Source organism: Centrocercus urophasianus, unplaced genomic scaffold (assembly GCF_019232065.1).
Source record: "Centrocercus urophasianus isolate 14NV4802_14NV808 unplaced genomic scaffold, USGS_Curo_1.0 seq_20, whole genome shotgun sequence".
In the NCBI taxonomy this organism is placed as follows: domain Eukaryota; kingdom Metazoa; phylum Chordata; class Aves; order Galliformes; family Phasianidae; genus Centrocercus; species Centrocercus urophasianus.
This window is the reverse complement of record NW_024884756.1, coordinates 7844145-7869537: the sequence shown is the minus strand read 5'-3', so window position 1 is coordinate 7869537 and position 25393 is coordinate 7844145. Positions and strand designations below refer to the sequence as shown.

The following is a 25393-nucleotide window of genomic DNA, read 5'->3' as shown; positions in this document are numbered from 1 at the left end:
GTGATTCTGTGATTCTGTGATTCTGTGATTCTGTGATTCTGTGATTCTGTGATTCTGTGATTCTGTGATTCTGTGATTCTGTGATGTGGAGACCGTGGTATTTCCACAGAGATTTGAATGGGAGATGGACATCCCAGGAACACAATAGCAAACTGGGGGTCAACTCCCACAGCTTGTTTTGAGCTTATATTGGGGACCCTTTGAGCTCCTGCAGCTGGTGGTAGGTATGCAGCATGTCTTCTAGGAGCGGGCAGTCTTCTCGCCGTATCTCAATGATAGACCTTTATCATTTGAGTAACAAAAAGATAACTTCAGTTTACATGGCAGGATTGGCCCCTTTTATTGCAAAACCAACAAGTAGAGGCTTGGGGCTTGGTCCTATTATTGTCTTCTCCTGTGATTGCATGGTTTAGTGACAGATGAGAAATAAAGCGTATTTTTGATAAATTAGGTAGAAGAATACGGAAGTTTCTGCTGTACTGGCCTTTCATATTGTTTTAGTATTTTCTTTTATACTTAAAATTGAGACTAGTTAGGGATGTCTTTCTGGCTTCAGACATGGGAGAGGAAACGTATCAAACTCCTCGTTACCCAGTGGGAATTTCTAACATACAGTCTGCTAAAAACTGAACAGATGCTTAAGATCACAGCAGCTGAATGGAGCAGATACAGAAAGCAAGTTGTTGGCTGCGTGGTCTTGTTACCATCACCATTTTATGAAGCAAGAGTCGAGGGAGATGAGAGAATAGAGGCCAGCAAACTGAGGAGGGTTCATCTCCCAGCATGCAGTGATCCCCATTCTCCAACATGCCAATAAAATGTTTATTTCTCCAACTAACTTGAACAGAAGCAGTGACAAGCTCGGCTGAAATCATGCTTTTTAGTCTACATTTGGCTTCTCTCTTGAATAGTCTTCAGCCATTCAGGGTCATATTCTGCTAACTAAAATAACTAAGTTTTGCACAAGGGATTTGCAAGGTACGTGATTCAAGAAGCATTCAAAATAGCATGAAGAGGAGCTGGGCATTTTTGCTTCAGTCTCCTGTCTTCCTACACATCCTCGCCCATAATTCTGCAGCTCTTTATTCAGTTTCCTGGATTGATTCTCTTGGGCGGAATGTTCTTGCAAGCACGGATGTTGTGTTGAGAAAGAAAAGAGTGGATAGAAGGGGCCTGGTGGGTGTTACATGCCAGCATGGGAGCACCTTATAGATACAAGCCCCTCCAATGAAAAAAAAAAATTGCCTAGAGTAATCAAAGTGGAATATAAAGTTAGTGCACAATTAGGATTGTGGAACCTTCAGGTTGTCAAAAGTGTTGAGGGAAACACCCAACAGCCAAAATGCTGTCCTTGTCCAGACTGTCACACAACAGGGCTAACCTTTCCATCTGCATGCCACCCATCAAACCTCTCTGACAGGTTTGCCATTCACACTTGCTCTCAATAGTAATTTTCTGAAAGCTTTGCTCAAAGCATGCAACCGAACAGTAAATTCTAGCAGCATCGTGGTGGCAGGCCTAAAAATAAATCAGGGACCTTTTCAAATAGCGCTTCATGCCATCCATTGATCCCAGTAGAAAACAATTCATTCAGACCTAGAGTTCCTATTGGAAGTTAGGGAACAGCCTGGTAACTGGATTAGGGTATGCTTTTATTTGCAGCAGCATCTCAGAATGAAGCTCCTGCTTTGTTTCATTGATTGTCTGCCCAATCCTTCTGTCAGTAAAAACCACTCACATCACTGAAGAGACAGGGTGAGGTTTGATAGAAAATACAACATCTCGTTGCATAGTATGTACGTGTTCTCTGAATGTAATCAGGTAAGTAGACTGGGTAGGTACACCTCTGCACAGGTGCAAAAATGTGCTTTGTTAATCTGCTGTTAAATTGCCTAAAAGCAGTTTTCAGCAATGTGTTCCTTAAAAATTGGAAGTGTCACCAATTGCGTCAATGCAAAAACTCCTGCCAGCCACCTTCACAGGTGCCGGAGCTGGAATAATAGCCTGAGGACACTGGGATTATATCTGAATTTGTGGCCTTTGGAGTACACATTAGTGGAGGGATTGAAGGGGAGAGGAAAAAAATGAGTTTGACATCCATATTTCCAGAGGTGGGTCAGGAATTTTGAATTGAATTAGGATTGTAATTGTGAGGCACACAGGGTGCTACAGTGCCATTTTTCATTATTCCTCCATAGGAAATCTACACCAAATGTTTGTTCACAGGTCTTACCTGATGTATCTGTTTCTTCCATCTGAACAAGGGAGCGTGCTTTATCCTGTTGTGTTTATGAAATGTGTAGGCAGCTCAATTCCCACGTAGTCCTTCAGTCCATACGGAAGTCCAGCTTATAAGAGCTGCGTGGCAGCCCACCAAGCTGAGTCCCCCAAGTACAGAGAGCATTGCCTTTCCCTTCCTTCATCCCATGAAGGAAAAGGTGCATCCTTGGTGGACAGAGATACCACTATGGCAGACCCCTTTATTTCTAAAATGCACAGCATCCCAAGTCCCCTCCCCACACACCTTCCTGGTTATGGGAATTGTCATTGATCATGCTGCCATCCCCTGTGGCAGAGCTGGTTGAACAATCTTCATCTTGCACATCAATATTCTTGACACACATCTTAAAACTTTTCTCGTGCATATCCATCTACTGTTAGAAAAGCATCAAAAGGGTACAAATATCACTATTTTTAGGGTTGTGTCAAAATTATCTATCAGCTTCCTGGCGCCTTGTCCCATTTGTCGTATTGATGCTATCTACCAAGTCAAGGGCATGAAGTTCCTTTAGAAATACATTGGCGGCTGGGTAAAACTCTATTAGCCTTGGTGAAGAAGGCTGCAGCCCTGATTAAAGATGAGATCTGGGGTTCTTGTGCCTGCTGTTACAGTCAGGAAGTGCCCGTTGTCACCACCTGACAAAAGGCTGCTTACAGGAGGGTGTTCCACCTCATGTCCGCAGGATGGGATGACCTTGGGGTGGTCTTCTCACTGCCTAGGAGCTGGGATGCACTGTGAGCTGGGGACAGTTGACTGCCCGTTATCCCATTATGTGCTACAAGTAGCAGCAGTGCTCCCACACTTTCTGCTGACACCCCAGTACTGTACAGAGGAATCTCTGGCTGCACCCTTGGCCATGCTTTGCAGGGCCTCAGAGGATTGAGGTATTAAGGGTCTGTGTTCTCCATAAGAACCGTGGTGGATGCTTCTCCTTCTCAGAGATAAGGCAGCAGAGGAGCAGCTCTTCAATGCACATATAACACATTCATCTGCCTCATGCACTGAAACTGGGATGTCTCCTTCACACTGCAGGTTTTTAGAAGGCAGTGTATTCAGGTTGAAACTTTGCCCACATACCATCTGCTCCTGCCTTATCTTTCTTTGACAGGAAAGCTGCATATGTAATGTCCACTTGGCTTTCATAGTGTAATGTAAGGTTTCAGAGGTCCCAAGCAGCTCTTGCAGCAAGCTCTTGCTCTTGTTCCAAAGTGACAGATCCTCAACAAAAATCAATTCTAGCTTCATAGCTATAATGAGCTTGACCCACTGCCTATTTTTTTTAGGTTGACCACAAGTTCCATCAGATGTCTGAGGACTATTTGCAGATATTGATGCATCCTTCAGATTGTCTCTAGCCATTGCATAGGAAATCTTAAGATCTTGCAGGTTTGCTCTCCATGCACTGTGTTTGGTACCAAGGCTGGAGCTGCAAATCAAAAGACTGGCCTGCATACGCCATTGATAGCCAAGGCTGCCAAGTTATGAAAATGAGTTGTTTCAGGCTTTTTTAGTTGCTTAAGGAGGATGATGGTTATCAGAAAGCTCTACTTTTGTGAAGGCATTGCTTTGGAGTAGCAGCAGACTCTGTTTACTCAAAGAGGGGGAAAAAAAGTGGAACCTTCATATGCAAATGATGGCATTTGGAAATGTCATATAGCTGCATCTACATATAAATAAGCTGCTCTCTGAGCGCTGCATTAGCAAGGCTACTTTGATATAGAAAATGCATGATAGTACACAAAGCAGAAACAGCAGTACACCACTCAGTCAAGTTTGAGTTTTGTTCCTAAATCACCACTTAATGAAGTTAACTACTGTTGCTCTGTCAGTGCTCTTAGTAGCAATGCTGAGTTTGGTCTAGGGGAGATGTTTAACGTTTTTAAGTGATGCATGGGGCTGCACAGCAGGGACAAAGGTTCCGGTCCTGCACTGGGGCACTTGCAAAGTGCAAAAATTCCTCCTTCTGGGACACGCTGGTTTGGACCTGGGAGATAGCACATTATGGGTCCTGTGTAATTCTGCTCTTGTCCGACTTTTGCCTTGCTCTGCAGAGTTGTCTGCAGAGATGACCCAGTTCAGTCATACAAAGAAGTAAATTCTGCCACTAAAGTGTTCATAAACAGGACTGATGTTTTCATCTGTGTTTAGCCTGATATTCAAGAGCAAATTATGAATCTCCAGCAGAGTTTTTCAGAGGGGAGGATGCATAGAGAGAAGCCATAGTCCATTTTTTACCACCTCCAGCACTGACAGTGGAGGAAAGCATCTGCACCTCTCACTGGAGGAGAGGTGGATGGCCAGGAAGGCGAGCCATCTGCTGGGCCATCGAGGACCTTCTCACTGAAGCAGTGCAATCTGCTCTGCCCATGCTGTGCCACAGGTGATGGATGCAGCCTTTGCCTTCAGGCATGCGGCCTAATTGGAGGGAGCCTTACAAATCTCCACACTGACACCAACTTTTTTTCCCAACAGAATTACAATAATGATAATGTTAACTCATCCTCTTAAGGGCTCTGTCATGAGCTGCCTAAGGAGATCACAGAGGAGGATAAAAACCACTGTTTTTATTCCTTTACGGGCCCAGCTGCTCTCTTGGTTAGTGAGCAGGGAGGGAGCAGCTCCATTGGGCCAGTGTTGCCTCTCTTCTGCAGGGAGACCTGAGTGACAGGGGCATCAATGGCAAGCCAGAAACTGGCTGAGTTAGCAAACCGAGGGATTTAATCTATTCCAGGAATGGTGTTAACGCAGATTTATTCAATCCTGGTACAAAAGAAGAAAGCACAAACTGTCAGGTCCCTTCTACCCAGGGCTTTGATGCATCTACAATAAGGCCTCACGCTATTACATTTCACCCATAGAAATGATGGCAGGTCCTGAGACCTGCCCTCACAGTGATGGTCTTTAAGAAGTCTAGTTTATTCCCAGAAGCATGGGGAAGTGCTTTGAGGACAGCCCACACAGAGACTATACCGGGAGCTGAAGGCCTCCTCAGTTTTGCTGTGAAAACATAAGAGGCCCCAACGGTGGGCAGCGTGCACCCAACTTGGAACCATGCAGTGATGAACCCAAGTGTGGATGTGTTTTGTCGCCTCTCCTTCAACAAGAGGTTTTGTACAGGAAAAAGATGAACGGGTTGCCTGATGTCAAGCGGTCTTTTCCAATAGGGAAGAACCATCCACAGGTGCTGCTAGTAGAAGTACTCTTGCATTTCAGAAGTTTAGAGTTAGCTCTGACGTATATAGCTGACTGGCTTAAAATACATTGTCCATTTGATTTCTGGGGGCTATTAGTGTCTTAATTCATTCACTTCTGTAATAAATGATGGCAGCATTTTGAATAATTACAATACACTGCTGCAAAAGAGAGGACACGATATTTTTTTTCTAGTATATTAGAACATCCTACCATCATCTCAAATGTAAAAAGCACTAGATTATTTTTAAAAGGGGAAGTGGATGTTAGCTTATTCCAGGAAAGTCATTTGCATGGGGACATTTAAAATTAATAAATTACTGTGTCAAGCAAGTCTAGTTTGTGCCTGAGAAAAGAAGTGAATGTAATTTAATTCATAAGGATCCATTTCTTTTTTCCTCTTGTTGAAGTAGCTAATGTAGAGATGGTATTTTTGCGCACTTTGTGTAGGAGGATTAGCCTGAAATGCATACTTGGGTGGCTGCAGGATGCGTGTAGCTGAGGGTTACAGCATACTAGTGCCAGCCATCATCATCTGACATCTGATGTCCCTCCTCCACGGGCTTCCAAGGGGAGTGGGCTGGTGAATCCCCTTTGGAGTGGCAGTGAGTACTTCCTCCACAGTTTCCAGTCCAACGCCTACAGAAACAGCAGTTGTCAGGCAGATTCTTTCACGTATTTTCTTCTTTGTGAAGAGACAATATTCACAAGATCTCCAGCAACAAGGTGTTAAGAACGAAGTACTTTGTCAAGATAATTAATAGGTCAGAGCAGAGCAGCTGCCAGTGAGGAAGTAGGGCTGTGCTGGCAGAATGCAGAGCCAGGATTTGTCAGGATGCTTCTTCATTGCTAGTGAGGAGGAAGCCTGCTGACGGACCTCTCCCTCAGAGTTGGTGTGTGGCCTCAGTTCCTGTTAGGAGGAGGAAGGTGCCAAAAACCCTGCTAAAGCAGTTTTGAACTTTCAGTTATGACACCGTTTCTACTTCATTCCTCCTGACTTTGCAGTAGCGTATTGAAATTTCTGCATGTAGTGCAAGTGTTGCTGGGTTGAGGTAATTTGCTTTTCTCTTAAAAAGAGTAGCAGATGAGGTCCATGTCCTGCCCCTCGGTTTATCCACAGGATAAGGTCTCCCATTCCCAGCCAGTCTCTCTCACAAACCTCAGGGCATCCTTCTCTGGACCTTTATTTAGATTACAGGTAAGAATAGTCTCACCAACATGATCAGACAGATAAAAAGAGCTTTGTTAAGTAAGTTCCCAGTGCTGTGCTTTGCAGCATCCTTGTGGGAGGGCTGCCAAGGGTGTAGAAAAGGGGAACAGATTTCCAAAAAGGGTTGGGAAGGTTAAGGATGTATTTTTGACACAAAATTCCTTCCCACCCTATATAAATCCCCTGAAAATGTGACATGAAAAGAGTCAGTACCTCAGTATCATTGAGAGCTTTTGGCTGCCAGTGTGACTGACCTCACTATTATTAAAAGATTTAAATTATTAAGTCAGTTCTCCGTAACTGCTGTCTTCAATGAGGTAGGTGTCAAAATAGCTTTCACTGCACATCATTCACCATCTCCTCTTTCATTTGATAAAATTTATGTATTTGCAGGACCTTCCTCTCCGCAGCATTGACTGTACACAAGGCATTAGCACCACACTTCAGCCAATATTTTAACATATGGATGTGACCTATCCATTATTATACCCATACGCACTATAAATACTAAGATGAGGATTGACAGACTGTGGCTCTGCACTTGGCTTGCCTGAAGTCACCTGGAATTCCCGGTTTCAGCCAGGCTCAATGAACAACAGAACAAAAGGATTAATAGCCCTGCGGAGCTGATTGTTAAGTGCCTGGCAGTCAGCTGTTGGACATAAGAATCCTAGTTTTGACTAGATTTTAATCTCTCTTTTTCCCAGTGGATTGCAGGAATTTAGGCCTGGAAGGAATTTTTAGTGCACTTCAAGCAGTATTTCATGTGATCCTTATCAAGGGCATTAATGGGTTTAATTCCCCTTTGCCAGAGGTGCTACTCAAGATGCTCCATGCCTCTGCTTTGCTGAAGAATGGGAAATGCCTTGTTTTTGTTGCTTTCAGAGTCAGGTCGCAACTGGACAGACGGCTTCATGGTTTGAGTTTTAGCCTTCACTGGGATCCTAGCTGAGAATCGTCTTGGAGCTCTTTTCAGCTTCCAAGAACCTTGATGAAAAGACATATGGTTAAGCTGGAAGTTAAAAGTATATTTGAAATAATTCTTCCAACTTTTTTATTAAAGGGAGAACAGGAACAGGCAGATAAATTAAGGAATTTAGACAAGATAGCTTTAAATAATTAGTTTAACTTTTCAAAGGATAATCCATCAGGAGAATGAGGATCAGTCACAGTGGGGAAACTTCAGGCCCCAGCTTCCTACCCCAGCAAAAGAGCTTAGCATCTCCCTGCCATCCACAGAAAGGCCGGAGAGCAACGTGCAACCAGAAGGCGACTTCTAGCAAGAAGACGATAAGCGGCTTCGGTATATACAAAGCAGCATCTGGCCTCAATGTGTTTAAAAATAATCTGTTTTGACTAGTGAATCTTACATGATAGGCTATCATGTCATGTTCTGGCAGTAACAAAAGATGTGCACAATATGAAATGTCATGTTAGGCTAAAGATGCGGAAAAAAAAAAAGCGGCAGAAATGCACAAGATGTTGGTTTCATCAAGCTGGCATTTTCTGTCAGAGAAACGCTCCGAGTGAAAAGTTTCTGAATACTGTTCATCTGAAGGGTGAGGATGTATTTGTTTTTAAAGCAAAAACGAGAAGCAGTGTGAGGACAGTGGCAGGAATTACATTTGTCCGCAAATGGGAAAGTGATGGAGTCAGTCCAGGTTTTTCATTAGGCTTTACATCTCTCTGTCCCAAACTCTTGTCTGGCTGAGCTAAACTATGCTTTTATTGCGGTCTGCCTAGCGAGTGACTGAAATGGCAGATCAAATGAATTCTTGTGCTTCTGTCCCCTCTCTGCCTTTACGTTCAGTTTCTCTCTGTTTTAGAAGGGTCAGCAGTCAAAATGGGGCACTGCAGACAACTCGTGGCTGAATGTGGTGTATTTTTTCCATGCACTTGAGGTATAATTACAAGTTCTTCAAGATCCTAGATTTGTGTAAAAGCATGCTGGGGAATCTTCTAAAGGAAATTGTTCCTACCTGTTCGGTTGCTGGAGAAGGAAAAATCATTCCTCTCTTCTACAGCCTACATGCGATAGGAGCATCTGCATTCCTATCAGTTCCTAGCACATTAGTCTGCCCTGAAAATGACAGTTTCTGTCACCACTGATGTGTGCCTTAAGAAATCAAATGGCGCCTTACTGTTTTAATAGTGCTGCTGGCTGATTTAAGAGAGGAGGGATCTTCACGATGGATCCCAAGCACATTGGGATCTCCTGTGTGCACCAGGCGGGTCCATTGGTGGCTGGCACGTGTCGCATTTGGTGATATCAACCTCATGGAAACCTGGCTGTATGGCCTGTTCTCCTGTAAGCCAGTGCAAGGATACAAATTGAATTTCCTCTAGAAATTAAGTGCTGTTGATTCAGTTTATGACTCTATAGGCCGTGCTTTTGTGTTTGCTGTAGGTTTCTTCTTCAAGTTAAGAGAAAACAACTAGGGCTGTGAGATAAGGCTCGCTTCCTCCTTTCTCTTCATCTCTAATCTCTTCATCTCTCCCAAAGAAGAGGATTTAGTGCTTGATCCTGAAATGTCCTAAAAGTCCTAGAGATGAAAGAGCCGGCAGTGCTCTAAAGGGATGTGAAGGCTGCCCTGTCATTCATGTTTTCCGGGAGCTTGTTCCTGTCTGTCTTAACACAAGGGCAGCACAGCCTCCTTTATTAGTGCAAGTTGTCAGAAATTTTTGAAACTCTCCTTGGACAGCGGCGAAAGGAAGACATTCTTTCTGAAGCTCTGAACTCTGTCCTTTCTGTGTTGAATTCTTCCCCTTTCCCATGCAGCCAGGTTAACGCTGCCTCCACCTGTGTTCACAGAGAATGCCAACAAACTGGAAGAGAGCGCTCGAGGGATCTACATCCCCTGTCCAGAGCACTACAACGGCTTCTGCATGCACGGCAAGTGCGAGCACTCCACCAACATGCTGGAGCCATCCTGCAGGTAACCCTTTGCCTACCAAGGAGGGAAGGCTGCTTGCACACAAATCTTGACTTAGCTTTTCTAGAGTCAGTGTATTCTCTATGGGAAGTGGAGGTAACCAGGCCCTTTGTGCCACAAAACCCATTAGACTTAAATTATTTAACAACGTCTGTGCTATCTGTGGCAAAATGGTATTGAGTCATGCACAGTTGCTGGTGAAAACACTCAGTAACCTTCAGTTGTATGTAACTAATTTTGTAAAAGCGCTTCACAAAGTGCACAGGCGGCTGCTAGGTAGCCCCCGCAGTCCAGAGGAGCAGATTGCTGGGGATTTGAGTGGGAACAGGGTGAGAGATAATGGGAAGGGCGCTGCCTGTTCCCCAGAGTCAGAGGGAAGTGTCGCGCGGCCCGGGGCGGATGGTTGCAGCACCAACAGAGGGTTTTTTATAGCATCCAGACAAAATGTAAATGCTGTATCCGCTTGCAGGAACATCTAATCACATTTCATATGGAACTCAAATGATTGCTTATCACCTCCTTAAGGGTAATCTGCATAAGGAGCCATGACTAGGGCTTTCAGTCCTCCCCCATCTCCCCAAAGAAAGAGAGAAGTCTAAAATACCATGTGCAAGTACAAAATGGATTCTCATCCTGATGTGCAAATGCTGGATGAGTCCTGGTCCTCTGGGCACCACCTGGCACTGCTTCTGCTGTTGGCTTGCACAGACCTCAGTGATGCTGAGGTTTGGAAGCTTTCCCTTAGAGAGGTCAAGGGAGGCATCAGTGCTCTTGCTGGGACCCCATCCTTAAAAAAAAAACAACATATAAGCTTATGCTCAAGCCACTGATATGGCTTTTTTTTTGGGGGGGGGGTTCAGATATACTTTGGTTCAAAGTGCTTCAAAATTAACTGGGGAAAGTATTTTTTGTTTCAGATGTGATGCCGGCTATACTGGACAACACTGTGAAAAAAAGGACTACAGCGTTTTATATGTGGTTCCAGGTCCGGTACGATTTCAGTATGTCTTAATAGCAGCTGTGATTGGAACTATCCAGATTGCTATCATCTGTGTTGTAGTCCTCTGTATTACAAGGTCAGTATCTCAGATATTTGTAGAACAAGAAAGAACTTTTTATTTTCCTGCTTTATAGCTCTGATTATACAGACCTCTGCTGTGACACTTGTGATAACAAATGCTTTTTAATTCACCAGCAAACAGGTGATCTCGTCAGGTCCCACCAGCCAGTGCTCCTGTTACTGTTACTGTTGTTTTTACTTCCATCTTAATCAAACTTAGCTAGTGACGGTGCCTGCAGAAAATGAAATTTCCTGTTTTGTATTCAGATGCTTGGACAACTATTGTTCACATAAATAAGGGGAATATAAGTACAGCAGCTGGATCAACACTTAATAAAACTAATCGTATCCCCATCTGGTTTCCTCAAGGGCCCGTTCCCTTAGTCCTAATCAGGCGACACAAACAAACTTTTAAGCCTGTTTGCAATCCCAGTGATTAAATGATTTCATTAGGCTTGTATGCATGTTCACCAGGTATTGCATGTGCTTACAGTCTTCTCTAGACGGTGGCATGCTGAGCCGTGTGTGAATCTGTTCATTTTTTAATGAGGAAGAAGAGTTTGTTTGAATGTGAATGACAGCCCCAAGGTGGTTCGGAGGGGAGGGATAAATTCAATCTCTCTATACATGCTGCTCTTCCCCACTGAACCACTTTATTGTCTCAGGGTGTTCTGAACTTCAGGCATCTTCAGGCTTCTCTCTGGAATTACAAGGTTAAATTCACTCAGCTGGCAACCCTGGTACAGGACTCTTTCAGAAATAAATTTCTCTTAAAAAGACAAGAAAATAAAAGCCAGGTGTCATAACTCTGTAGAAAATAACATTTCTAATGTATTTCACTCCTTGTGTTGCATTACCTGACTGGAAGACAAACATCACATTTCCTCCAGGAAGAGACAAAAAAAAAAAGGGTTCATAAATCCTTCTGTGGCCTCAAGGCATAAAACAAAACTGTCTGATAAAACCTAGCTGGTTTTTGGCCATTGCCTCAGTGCTAGATGCCAGAAGGGGCAATAGATAATATTGTGGTGGCATCCACAGAAGTCATTTGAGCAACCAGAAAGGCAGTGTGCAGGAAGAAAAAGAAGGCGGTGTACTGACTGACAATGGAGAAAATGCTCTGTGTCATTTTTTTTGAATGACTCTGGTTTCGTCACCTTCATCCAGTAGAGCAAATTACTTCATACCGAAGGATGAAGACAGTGCACTCTGAGCGACCCGGCACTGCGATGCAAATTGCCCATCACCCTGTTTTCCTTCATAGATGTTACCTTCTCCCACAGACTTTGTAACCAAGTTAATTTATGATCTTTTGACTTTTCTCTGTAATGCGTGTAATTGCTGCAGAGTATCCTCCATCCCGGCATAATGATTTGAGATACATTTGCAAAAGCATAACCATAAGTGGCTTAAGAGAAATCCGTGTGACAGGAGAATGTTGTGGCAGCAAGTGCATAAGTAATTGAGTTTTTGAAGTCATCTGCTTTGGAGAACCGGGCTGTGCTGGTTTGAACTCCCTGTCCTGAAAAACACCAAAGCCACCTTCACAGGTTCCTGGGAGAAAGCAGGGAGAACCATCATCCTCACACGAGGAGACTTCCAAGTGTAGAAGTACAGCAAAAGACAGCCAGTGGTAGAAGTGAAAGATGATAGAAAATAATATAGGTATGGCCGAGTGTCATAATGATTCTCAGCAGTTTTCTTTATGGCTTTGCATTTTTTAGTGCTTTAGTAATGTTTAGTCACAACAGCTTATTTATGGGAAGAAATAACTTAATTAAAAATGAATGTGTAATGCATCTTTTACCTGCTATGAATCTCATTATGAGTGAGTCATGCTTGTGAGCAGGCTTCCGGGGAGGGAGGCATGTAGGCTGTGCTCCACTGCCTCAGCACCCCAATGTGTTCGTAATTGAGTGTATCCCCACCACCACACACCGCAGAGAAATTTGGTTAGTGAGCTAAGGGCCAAGGTAAAGCTATCACTTAGTTTTCAGCAGATGATAGCATCTAAAAGACTGGTTAAATACCAGCATCCCACAACACACCTGTAAGTCTGATAGCACCACATTTAAGTAGTTGTGGTATCAGTACTTGGCCCCGGTGTCTTTTCAGAGCACACCTTTGCTTCCATCGATTGGTATCATAGTGTGTTTTGCAGTTAAAATGGGTATTTTTGGTGAAGTGGTGGTTTTTCATGACCTCTATATGTGAATCGATTTGTCTCAACCTTGCACTACCATATGGGTACTGTCGGATTTTGGGGAAGCACCTCCTGGGTGTTTTTCTTCTCACTTCCAACATCCTCTCACCTCCCAGCACACACAGCCACGTGCCCCAGGGCTGCTGACTTTCCCCAGCCACCGCGTTTCTGATGGAATCAGTACCACCAAAGGCTTTTCCCGGGTCACAGGTGATGTGGAGGAGCTACTGGCAGCCTGCTGTGCCCCACGGGGTCCTGCTGTGCCACCGGAGCTGGGTGCTGCAGAATGGAACTGCCCCGTGTTTGCTAGCAGTGGCTCCATCACAAGTGCCTTATGCTGAAAAGTTCAGTCAGATTTTTGGGAGCAGGCAGCAAGTAAAAAGTTCATTGGGAAATCAGAAACCAACTCAAGTCTGCATTAGTTCCTAATGAGAGCTCTGCCATAACCTCCGAGAGCACTGGGAAGGCAAGCTCATTTTTCCCCTAGTAATGATAGCAGCTGGCTTCCAAGAAAGGAAAAAGGCAAAATGCAGCATACGGCCATACAGCTTCTCATGAGGGGGTAGTCTTGTTGGCTTAGAAATGAGACAAGTCGGGACAGTCTGACCCATATTATGTTAGACGCTTATATAATTGTGTTTCAACAATGTGAAATGCTCCGTGAGCCCTCGTGCTCATCTAGCCCTTTGGATGGAGTCACAGAACTATAGCATCATACGCATTCAATGTTGAAAAGAAGCCCTGGCCCTTCTGATGGGGAGGGGTCACTAAAATCGAATTTCACTGCATTTTGCTGCTCAGTTAGAACCATGCCCAAGCAAGCCCCACAGCTGATGCTGCTGCTTCAAGTGCGAGGTTGAAGCGCGCCCTTGCTAAGGAGCACCGTAGAGCTTGGTCCTGTTATTTATAAAAATAGCTCAACTACTGCTGAGCACCACGGTGCTGTAGCAAGAAGCGGCGCTCTTGAAGTTTCCCTGCTGTATTTTTGTCGAAGGTTTGCTGTCTTTTCCCCTGGCAATGCAGAGTGAGACAGAAGTTCCACTTTAGCGCTCGCATGCGCTGCTGTCACAGCGTGTCCCCAGCAGGGAGACTTGTTCCAAACTGCGTGCTCTCACCGCTCTCTTTTCCAGGAAATGTCCCAGGAGCAACAGAATCCACAGACAGAAGCAGAACACGGGGCACTACAGTTCAGACAACACGACGAGAGCATCGACAAGGTTAATTTAAAGAGCGCATGTTTCCACAATGGCAAAACTAACTGCAGAGAGCTTGGACTACAAAATACAGTATTATAGACAAAAGATTAAGACAAGATCTACACATGTTGCCTTGCATTTGTGGTAATCTACACCAATGAGAACATGTACTACAGCTATATTTGATTATGTATGGATATATTTGAAATAGTATACATTGTCTTGATGTTTTTCTGTAATGTAAATAAACTATTTATATCACACAATATAGTTTTTTCTTTTTCATGTATTTGTTATATATAATAAATACTCAGTGATGAGAAAAAAAAGAATTGGCTTTCTTAAATTTGCTGTATCTCATAGCTGTGTATAGTCTTGGGATGTTGTACGTGGACACTAACAAATCTCTTTTTTTTTTTTCTTTTTCCAGTTCTAGTGGCAATTTTGAGTCTACTGAACTCAGTAGTAGGGTTTTGAGTTGGTCCAAGATCAGCGACAATTATGGATGTGGGAAAGGTGAAGAATAATTTAACCTACATTGAGGAGGGATAAAATATTTCAGATCCGGACTCAACTACATTTCATCAGCTGCCTTCTCCCATACCATCTATCTTTACTCTCCCATAGCTTAGAAAGTCCTCGCCTTCTAAATTAAGTCCCAGCTGAAGGGGAAATGGAAATTCTTGGTGACTGCTTATGGGAGTGACAGGGGTAATTGTCTCCAACTGGGAGGGAGTAGGGGTCTGCCAAGGTGAACCCTGATAGCATGCATTGCAGCATCTCCAACTGGTCACTGGAGTGAGTGAAAATTGCTTCCTACTGTTGACTGAAAATTATCAGGTTAAATAAGTTAATAACATAATAACAACTGAATGCCAGCACAGTTTGTATCTCATGAACACGCTGATATAATTTATTTTTTCAAAGAGAACGTGAAAACCACTCAGAAAACACCTTATGAATAACTTTATGGGTGACCCTACTCTATTAAATGTAATGAACTCAAATGTTGCATATACCTTGGGAAAACAAGGGCATGAGTTTTGTCACATCCACATTGTGGACAAGATGCAGTTGTTTCCATGGTAGTTCAAACTCTCCAAAACTCTTCTGAGAAGCAAATATTGTTCTAGGTTGTGTTCTGAATGTTGAAGGCAGAGTGACACTGAAGGGCACCGAGTCGTCACTTCACTCTGCTGATGGACTGCTGGATTAATAGCATAATTGAACTAAAAAACAACTTGTAGTTTGCGCCTCTCCTCCCAAAGAGGCTTTGCCTGAACAAAAGCTGTCCATGCCAAAAGTAAGAGGTCCCTATTTTTTGCTATCATCACTCGTGAGAAATTGCATTTGGGTCTCTGTTGGGCCTGGGGTTACTCAGGATGGTGGTTCCTGAGTGAGTTTCCATCTCCTGCCTTCAGCATTAGCCGGATCACTCATAACCGTTGCCACCAGCCCCGCTGGTGACAGCCCACCCCATCTGGCACCCAGACATGGGAGAAGCGCTATTTCTACTCTAACATGGCTTTTGGTTCCCCCATCCCCAATCTGCTTTAAAGTGAATCCATTGCATGATGTTCACACGCTCTCAGTTTTTGTCTTGTTCCGGGTTTCTTGAATTTTTAAAGGTAATAAAAGGCGATTGGCAAGAGCTGCTTCCCGGCACCTGGTCTGTGCTGATTGATGGGAGTGGGAATGCGGTGCCAGGGCAGGCAGCAAAGTCACTGGCGCTGCCCTTTCTGTGTAGTGCCACAAGGAATTCCCAAGCAGCCCCAGCTGGAGAGCTGTTAGTGGCTGCATCCCCAGCAGCAACACCTCCAAAAACAGGGCTGGTTTTGAGTACTCGCTGCTGATCTGAAGACAGGAAGAGCGGTGATGTTGGCAAAGCCCAGGGGACGGCTCTCTCCAGCAACAGAGACCTCCTTGTTTGTGCCTCTGAAACTGAACCTCAGCATGCCGGTGTGGGCGTGCAGGCCAACAATAACTGTCTTGGGGGTTTATGGAAAGCAGTGGAGATTTCTGCATCAAACGCATCCAGAATTTGAATCAAAGCTGGGCGTGAATTTGGAGAACTGGGCTTTGAGTTGCTTTCTTCCTTTCCTGAAGGGACAAGAGCATTCTGAGCTGGCATACTTTCCCATGCTGCTGTACTGAGAACCGAGGCAGCCACAGTAGCAGGGTTTGGGGCTGGGGGCAGGATTTGGTACGTCACCAGGAAAAAGGACACTGCAGTTTGTGGAGGAAAAAAATCAGATCGATTGCTTGGAGACCCATGGGTCAAAGCTGGAAGTGATACTGGCTGCTTGAGGCTGCTACTGAAGCTGAAAGATGCTGGGAGCAAGAGAAAAATTAATTTCATAGGTATGGTGGTTAAGAATTAGACAAGAGGCAAAGCCCAAATGCTCTCCCCTTAGGCTGCTTCTCCAAGCACTGTGCCTTCTCCTGTAAACACCCCAGCCACATTTGCAGGTATCACAGAATCTTAGAATGACTTGGGCAGGAAGGGACCTTAAAGCTTATCTAGTTCCAGCTCCAACTCCCTCCCCAGCCTCCTCTCCACCATGATGCTTTACTTCTGAGTGTTCACACTTCTTCCAACACTAGTGAAACACTGCATAACATAATTGAAGTAATAGAGGGAGGCTGGCATCCTGTTGTAGCCGTCATCCCCTTTAGCTTGCCTTCTGTACCAGGGAGAACTGTGGTTGCCTCAAATATTAATATGAAAATTAAACATGAGATGATGAATATTAGATAACACAGAATAGATAATAATTGGGGCCGCACTTCCTTGCTGCAGCAGACATTAGGCAGAACGAGATGGGGTGAAGTCTGGACTAGCTTCCCGGTGCCAGGCCCAGCAGCAGCATGCCAGGGCCACATACAGATCTATACATACCTATAGGTGCGTGTCTATGTGCCCCACACAGGTGAAGCATGGGGCCAGCAGTGGTACGCACTGCGTAGTGCTGCCTCCTGTTTTGCAGAAGTTGCTCTTGAGAAAGCCTCCTCTTCAAAGAGTTCTCTCAAGCGTCTTTGAAAACAAAATGATTAAAGGCTCTCGCTCCTCTCATCTGACATCAGACGCATCTCGCTCTGCAGCCGTGCTCTCACCCTGATTATGCACGCCTCGCCATGCTCTGAGCTCCGTGTGCGAGTGGAAGTTACACTGCAATTAGGGGCAGGCTCGTTACTGCACATAGAGGCCACGCACCTCGCTTTTACCCATGGCTTTGTGGCTGGTTGCAAGGTATCTGCAGGCATCGTTACCTATCGGTGTGGAGGCAAGGTGGGGCTGAGATTAACCATGAATTGGGTTGGGTTGGGTTGAGCTTTTCCTCCAGTAACTTCAGTGGGTCTTGGTTATACATGGACATCCTCTGCCTCATCACAACTAGGCCATCAGAGCCATTTTATCATTGATAATGTTTTATTGAGAGATATGGTCTGGATGAACCCAAATTTGGCTGGCTGAGCCCATTAGATCCTTCTGTTTGACATGGAAGCCAAAATCTCTGGTCTTCACCCGCGTGCAGATGGCCACTGGTGCGGTGTTAGACAGGGCTGAGCAGCACTGCAGGTGGACAGAGAGCTGTGCCGTGGCACTGTTCTCCATCTGACATAGGGCTGTTCGTATTAGGTGGGCTTAATTTATTTCAGTTGCTGTTTGATTAATAGTTTCATCCCAGCAGGGATGCTGAAAACAAAGACGCAGAGTTTTTCTATTAAAAAAAAAAACAACAAAACACGCCTTTTCTGTTAACTTTTTCCCTTTTTTTCTTTGGTTTTTTTTTTTTTTTTTTTTGAGAGCCACAAAGCAGTAAAATATTCTGCAGTCTCACACAGAAGCAGCTAAGGCAGCACAATAAAAATAAATCTTAAAAAATAGCACACAGGGAGTCTGCCCTATAGTCTGTTCTGTGTTCCAGCCCCACAGCAGCCTCCCACCCTCAGGCTTGCTCAGGGCCCCGTAAGGCACCCAGGGATGACTTCACATCTGGCACCCGTAGGCGAGGTGTCGGTCCTAGGGGTGCATCCAGCCCTGCTTTGTGGTCAGTTTTTGGGGAGCTCCCAGCGGTGTAGATTAATGTGAGCTGGGATAGAGGCCATTGATAGCACTCTGCATGGTTTACATTTTCAAATAAAAAGGAGCTTCTTGTTTAATGGTTAATAAAAATGATGACTGCTCCCAGGGCACTGATTCTGACAGATGCAGAATGGGCTAGAAGGACCAGCTACAAGGCACACGGGAAGATGAAACCCATCTCTCCTTCTTTTTTTTTTTTTATTTTGTGTGTGTGTGCCTTTTGGACTGTTGAGCACATCTCCACCATCATTTGCAAATTAATTGGTAATGTAATTCCGTGATGCTACTGCTGTCACAGAAGCCACGCACACATGATGGCCAAGGCCCAGCAGCAACAGCACAGTGGTGGATATTGCACAGGAGTTCCCTTGCAGTAGGTGCTGCTCTATACTCAAGTGTCTGCTCTATTCCCTGGAGCCGTGCCTGGAGCCATGACTTCCCAACAAACAGCCCTGCACTGTCATCCTCCTGGCAGCCCAATGTCCTGCTCTGGAAGTTCTCAGCAATCCAGCAGTTGCATCAGTAGGGGATTTGCTGAGACTCTTACTTAACTAAGCACTGTCCAAAGTGCCCCAAGGCCTACGCACACGTGAGGCCATCCAGCAGCAATCGTTGTTGTCACGGTCATGATCAGCTGCCATCATTCTCCCAGCAATAAGTCCAGATGTCTTCCCACCAGCCCTTCACATTGCAGTGCCAGTGCAGCACTGTCACGAGGACCGGTCCATGCCTTGCTCCCCGCATGGAACGACAAAGTCATGCAAAAGTGCATTCTTTAACAATCAAAAGACAAAGGAAAGGAAGGGTCATGTGGTTGGACAAAAGCGACTAGAGCAGCTCATAAAAGAGACAGGAGATGAGGAAAGAGAACATTTTAGTTTAAGTGTTCCATCATTATTAATTCATTTGGTGCTTTTTATGATAATACCGATCATTCGGAATTCATTTGGTGTTTATGTGGATGTCATCTCAACTTCTGCAGAAATTCCAAAGTAATTCAGCATTAATGTGCTATTAAACATTGTTACCAGCCGGTACCTTCATTACTTCACCAGCACAGAATAGCCTTTTTTTCCTCCCATTCTCTAAATTCAAACTCCAGCGTTTATTTTGCTTTCATTAGGGTTTTAAAACATAATGCTCCCATTTAAAAATTCTCCTTATGCTACATCAGTGTCATCTGTTTTGGTGGCATCAAAATCATGCAAATAAAGGAGGGATTAATGGTGACGGTTCGTTTTGCCATCAGTGTCCAGCTGAACAACAGCCAACGGAGCACAGACCACGGTCAGTGCTGGGGTACAGGGAGCTGAGGTGGAGGTAAGATGGGGATGACACCTCCTGGTCCTCCATCACACATTGCAGCAAAGAATATGGCTACGTGGAGGTTAGAGGAGCCTGGCAGCGCTCACTTGTCTGTCACGTCTGCAAGGGTTGCCATTAAGTCATAAACGTGACAAAGATTAAAGAGTTTATTAATGTTATTAGAGACTTGAGATAAAACGCTGTGCCTCACAGGGTCTCTCTCCCTCTCTCACTATTTAATGAAAACATTTTCATCACTTTCAGAATCTATTATCCCAAGTATTCATTTCAGGAATCCTAACATGATTTTATTTTAATTAGAAAAGATGTGGCAACCACCTGACAGCAGCACAGCGGAGCACCTTCCCCTACCCCACAGCTCCCCGAGCAACCCCTGGGAGCTGCATGGAACCACAACTCATCAGCCCAGGGACTTGCTTCTCTTTGAACTTTTCAACCAGACCGACTTAATTCCCTCATTTATTCTGCAGCCTGATTTACTGTTAATTTATTTTGGTGAGGAAGGTATCCTGGCTTTAAATTCCAATCAATTAAAGGGGAGGACTTCAAGTTTTGGCTGCACAATGTCTTCATGACGTGCTGTGTCCCAGTTTAATGCCACACCGAAGCACTTCAAAACTCTATTACTTTTACCTAATATAACAGCACATAACTGCAAATTAATTTCATGCACACAAAAGATTGCTTTTTGCAAACGTACATTTAAGAGCCAAATTTTGGCTAGAGCAAGCATCACCTGTCGCTTAGCAACAGTCACGGCATTGCTGAGTAGAGATGCAGAGCTCAGGGTGTCCTGTACTCCAGGTCCTGCAGTCCTGCAGGTACTGCTGGCTCTTGTTTCAGAGATTGAGATTTGGTTAATTCTCTCTTTTTTAAAAGTACTTTTTTAATTTTTTTTTTTAAAGGAGTGCCCAGTTTTAGGGATCTTTAAAGTGCAGTAATAACTCTGAGCTGTTGATGTAAAGGCAATGGGAACTGCTGCGTGCTGTGACCATGATGGTGGCCCCAGCGTACTGCTGCTGCCTCAGCATTTTGCACTGACCTCTTCTGAAAAATTTACACTTAAGTCTTTTGCACTACACCCAAGGCTAGGGGGGGAGGAGATGATGACAGTAAGGCTGTCCTGAGGGTGTCCCAGTCTGCTCCACAACTCCTGAAGCCATGGGAAGAACCATCCCAGCCTCAGGCTGCCGCTCCCCTTGCTGTCCTCACCTCCGCCCTGCCCTGCAGTGAGCAGCCATGTACTGCTGCTCCATGCCAGTGGCCAGGCACACAGCCAAAGGCATCCTGAGGCAGCCCGCAGAGAGGGGACCATGGGCCAGATCCTGAGCATTAAGGCCATTACACGGCATCTCTGTAGGCACAGCTAATTGACAACAATGAATGCCGGGTCTGCAATCAAGGACAGATTAGCAGTGAGGGCAAGCACGTGAGGCAGGAGGTGCTGCCAACAGCCTGGGCTCAACTCTGGCAAGGCCAGCAGGTTTGGCAAGCTCCACAGCACAGAGACAAACTGCAACAGCAGGCACGGGGCTGCACCTTGGAGCAGGTGTCCTCCAGCACGAGCAGAAGTGCGAGGAAAAGGTGCTCAGAGCCCTGGGGTGGGTGCAGAGGGGCTCCTGCCAGGCTGCCAAGGTTGGTTGCAAGTGGGGGGGTGGCACATCTGAGCCAAACACATTGTGCAGAACAGGAAAACAAATGTACAGAGCTCCATAAAAGTTGTAATGGGTTCTTTTATGTTGTGGAGTGACATTCTAATGGGATGTTTTAAATGGTTTTCCTCCTTCCTCTGTGGCTTTCATACGGACTATAAATCTGAGCTTCCGAGTCATCACCCACCTCAGCCAGGATCCCAGCAAGGTGCAGCATGCAGGGCAGGCTGGCATGGTGGATGGCACAGAGCGGCATGCATGCACCTCCTCCCTCTGCTTAGAGGTGCCAGAGAATGCGTGCCAAGCAGGCTGCTGCTCTTTCCACAAAGAACCTTTCAGAAGTCTATGGAAAATGTGTTGAGAGAAGCACAGTCAGTGGTGTCTTCGGTTTGTGTGAGTCAGCCAGTATGTGGCTGCATTAGACTCTCTCCTCCTAGAGATCTTCCTGGCAGTAGGGATGCTGGTCAGCCAGGAACAGCCATGTCTGGTAGGGAAACATTACTTAATAAGGGCAAATAGTTTCAAAAGCAGCAGCAGAGTGTATGCAAAAAGTATTGATTTTGATGCCTCCAGAGACTCTGTGCTGATTAAAAGGAAATTAAAAGGAAAAGAAAAATTAACAAAGGAAGCAATTTTATCTAGCGTACTGCAATATTACTTTCATCTGCATCGGGTTTGCTTTCTCAAGAAGGGCCCTGGGAAACCAGCACGGGAGAAAATGTACCCACAGCACTCACTCATTAGAGACACAGCAACAAACTCATTAGCGGCAGCGATGGCTGCATCCACTGCTTGGAGCCCTGCCACAGCCCTGATGTGCCAATGGGGATTGGCCTGGCCAAGGTGACAGACCCGCCTGGGTGAGGAGCAGGGCCACGGGCTGCTCTCTGCCACCGGTGCCGTGGGGCCCTGCAAGACATGAGGGGTGACTGCAGAGGATCGTCGTGCCGGGGTGGGAGCTGAAGACATGCAGGATGCGCTGCTTGGGCATCACGCCTGCAAGGGAGATAGGTCTGCTGGTGGTCCTTGGGGGGAAGAGGACCCAGTCTCACCTGACCTGGCTGGCTGGCCAAGTCACGCTGAGCTTGGTTCATACTTGTGACGAGAAAACAAAACCAGACATAAGAAAATATTTTTTGAAAAGAGTTTCCATTAACTCTTTAAAAGCTAACACAATTCAGTTACTAAAAGCTTGCCTCTGAGAAGCCATCCTAGGTGGGCATTATTCACCCCTAAGCAGAACAATGGTGTCAAGGGACATCAGCCGTCTCGTCTCAACATCCATCACTGCTGAGTGCCAAACCGTTCCTCAGGCAGTGTTCCAAAATCCCCACTTCTCCCAGTACGATGGAGAAGAATGCAGAGATGTGCTATTTTCCCTTTAAAAGCAAAATCCTTTCAAACCTAAGGAAAAAAAATAATCATGACACGAATTTCGCATAAAGTGGCACTAGTAGAGCTTTTAAAAAGACGTACAAGGCAACAGGCAAAAATACAGAGATCAGAAGCCGACTTATCTTAAAAGGCCATTTTTACATGAGAGACAGAGGAAGGAGGGCGGCAGGGAGAGGTAACCAGAGCCTGAACAATATCGGAGAGAAGACCAAGGTGCGAAACTAACCTCTTCCTGATTAGAAGTTGTACGGCAAAGGAAACCAAGCCATAGGCAGCAGTTTGCTGGCATGCTCCAGGGTTTGTGTTAGGCAGGACAAGCTGGCTGTCCTTTGGGGAACAGCAGGGGATGGGACGTGCCTGGGCTTGGAAACAGGATGGAGATGGGCAGCAGGCAACAGCCAGGCCAGGGAGCACTGAGCAGTGCAAGATGTAAGCTGGCACGATAACCACCATCAAAGGCAGTCCAAACCGGGCTGTCCTGAAGGCGGTCAGATTTGTCGTGCGAGCGGAAAACTATTAAATTGAAATTATTAAAATAAATTATTACAATGATTAAATCAGAAGACTTTAAGCTCCTACAACCTGACATTTCATGTGCTCCAGTTGTCTAAATATTACCGTATTTAGTAAGTGGAGAAGACGTGGAAGTATTTGCTGAAATATTCCACGGAGAAAATTCAATTATTTTCTTTTTAGCCTGGATCTGCTCTTCTCAAAGCAGCCAGCGACTCACTACGAGTCTCCTGCACCATCCGTCTGGCAAATATCTTGAGTGCAGCTCGGCCAGAGGCTTTATTTTTAATCACTTCATTTTTATTAACACCCACGCTTCTACATCTCAGGATGGAGAGATCTCAGATGCAAGATGCTCATGAGTGTGGCTATGGGAAAAGGCACAGAGATGACGCTGGTCCTGCTGGCCTGGCCCTCTCGAATCTCATTAAAGCTGCAGAAGGAAGCTACCGGTGGATTGACCCGATGACACTGAATGCATATGGGGAAATGCATCTTTAAAATCATGCTGCCCCTTTATGTTGTACTACCTTGAAGTATGCGCTTCTACACTGCAGGAAACAGCAGATGGGGTTTAGGTAGCTTAGAACAGCCAGTTTTTGTTGGAGTTTTTTTTTGTGCATGAGAGTGTAAAGCTGAACAGCATCTAGAATGGCAGTGCTGCACCTTGCTTGCCTTAACTCACCAAGGTATCCTCCAGTGCCTGGAAATCATGCAGAAAGAAGCAAGCTCACCAACACTCCATAGCATTGTAAAATGCCACAGAGTGGCTCTGATGCTGAGTGCATAGCAGAGCGAGTGGCAAAGTTGAACAGACATGTTTAGCAATCAGGAAACAGGCTTTTATCTACTTATTTATTTGCTTTTTGTTCACTACTGTGAACAAAATTTTTAGGAACACTTTACAAAATAAGAAGTACTGAGGCTATATCTCTTCAGCCCACTTTTTAGCCCTGTCCAAGTTACAAAGCAAGATCCCCCTGCTCAAAGCTCGGCTTCACACTCTAGTTCACCTGCAACCTGGGGCATGGCAGCTCATAAAAGAACGCTTAGAAAAACTTCACTGCTTATTGAGTAAACAAGCTAATTTGCAGCTTGACATTTTAGCCGTGTCCTATGCAGATGACTTTCTGCTTATTCAATATTTCTGAATAAACATCCGTACTGGCTGCGCAATAATAAATAGGATATTAATACTAGGAGCCAGAAGCTGATTTAACCTTTTTTATCTTCTAACCTCAACAGGGACTCTGAAAAATATGCAGCTTTTTATATAATGAAATTAGCAAGTTTTCAATAGCTGAAAATTATGCCCATTAAGAACTAAAGCTACACAGTCTATAGCAGATCCTGCTCACCTCTCTTACAGGGTTACCGTGAGCAGCCCCAGGATCCTTGCCTTGATCACATGAGACAGCTCTGGAACGTGCACCCAGAGCCCAATGCTCTTCATCCTTTTCGTGCCTTCTTGCCCTATCATCACTGCTCATCAGAGGGAGTAACTCAGGTTGACATCACTCCTACCAGAGACGGGAGCTCCTGAATTATCTAAGCACAAACCTAAATACTCCCTTTTAAAGGATAACTGATCTACTAAAAGCAAGTATTGTTTTGGACATGCCATGTCGGATTTATAACGCTTCGCTTTGCATTGCGCCGTTACCTCCTGCGATGTCATTTGAACAACGCCAAGCACCATGACACAACATGACAGCTACCGTGGCAATGAGGGAGAGATACTGGCTGTTTTCCAGCTCCGTGGTGGCTCCCCCCAAGCACATGATTCAAGGGACAGGAATGGCAGTATGTCTGCAGATGGAAAGTTACACGAGTCTCCCCAGCTATCCGCAGAAAACATCGCCTAAATTCACCTGCTTTTCACATAATTAATGTTACATTTTCTTCCATTACAGGTGATTTCATTATCTTCTTCTTCCAAACAGCTTGATTACGAGGGAGGAAAGGCTCCACCATCAGCTTTTTACCAATAATGAGGTATGTGCCAGATAAAGCATTATTCTTTTTCAGCGTAATCCTGACCATAATTCTCAATTTCACCTTACAAAAACTCCCCCGTGTTGGGGAGAAGCATCATCCTGAGCAAAGCCCTGCACAGCAATGCGGGAACACACTGCCTCTCCAAGAAGGTTGCTTTGGCCAATGTCCCATGAGAAATTCCTCAAGATGATAAATCACAGAGAAGATTGTAATGAAGAGTGTCCTGGCATAAAAAGTAACCATGTGTATTCAGCGACAAACTCTAAAAGCATTCTGATTTTCACTCTCTTCTAGAGGACAGAGAGCAGAGAGGGTAGCTCTGCTTTTCACTAAAAGCCATTTCCATT

The 25393-nt window shown here is 45.0% G+C and overlaps 1 protein-coding gene across 2 annotated transcripts in view; it reads left to right on the top strand.

Annotated features, from left to right (window-relative positions):
• Positions 1 to 15055, top strand: part of TMEFF2 (transmembrane protein with EGF like and two follistatin like domains 2) — a 108224-nt gene extending 93169 nt beyond the window's left edge. Inside the window, exons 8-11 of one of the 2 annotated variants that reach the window (XM_042822339.1) lie at positions 9496 to 9619; positions 10534 to 10692; positions 14010 to 14096; positions 14506 to 15055. In XM_042822339.1, the coding sequence (XP_042678273.1) occupies positions 9496 to 9619; positions 10534 to 10692; positions 14010 to 14096; positions 14506 to 14602 (467 nt within the window). In that variant the 3' untranslated portion in view covers positions 14603 to 15055. Of the gene's footprint in view, positions 1 to 9495; positions 9620 to 10533; positions 10693 to 14009; positions 14328 to 14505 lie in introns of those variants that run through there. The other variant, XM_042822338.1, reaches the window with a different exon arrangement.
• Positions 15056 to 25393: the final 10338 nt, after the last annotated feature.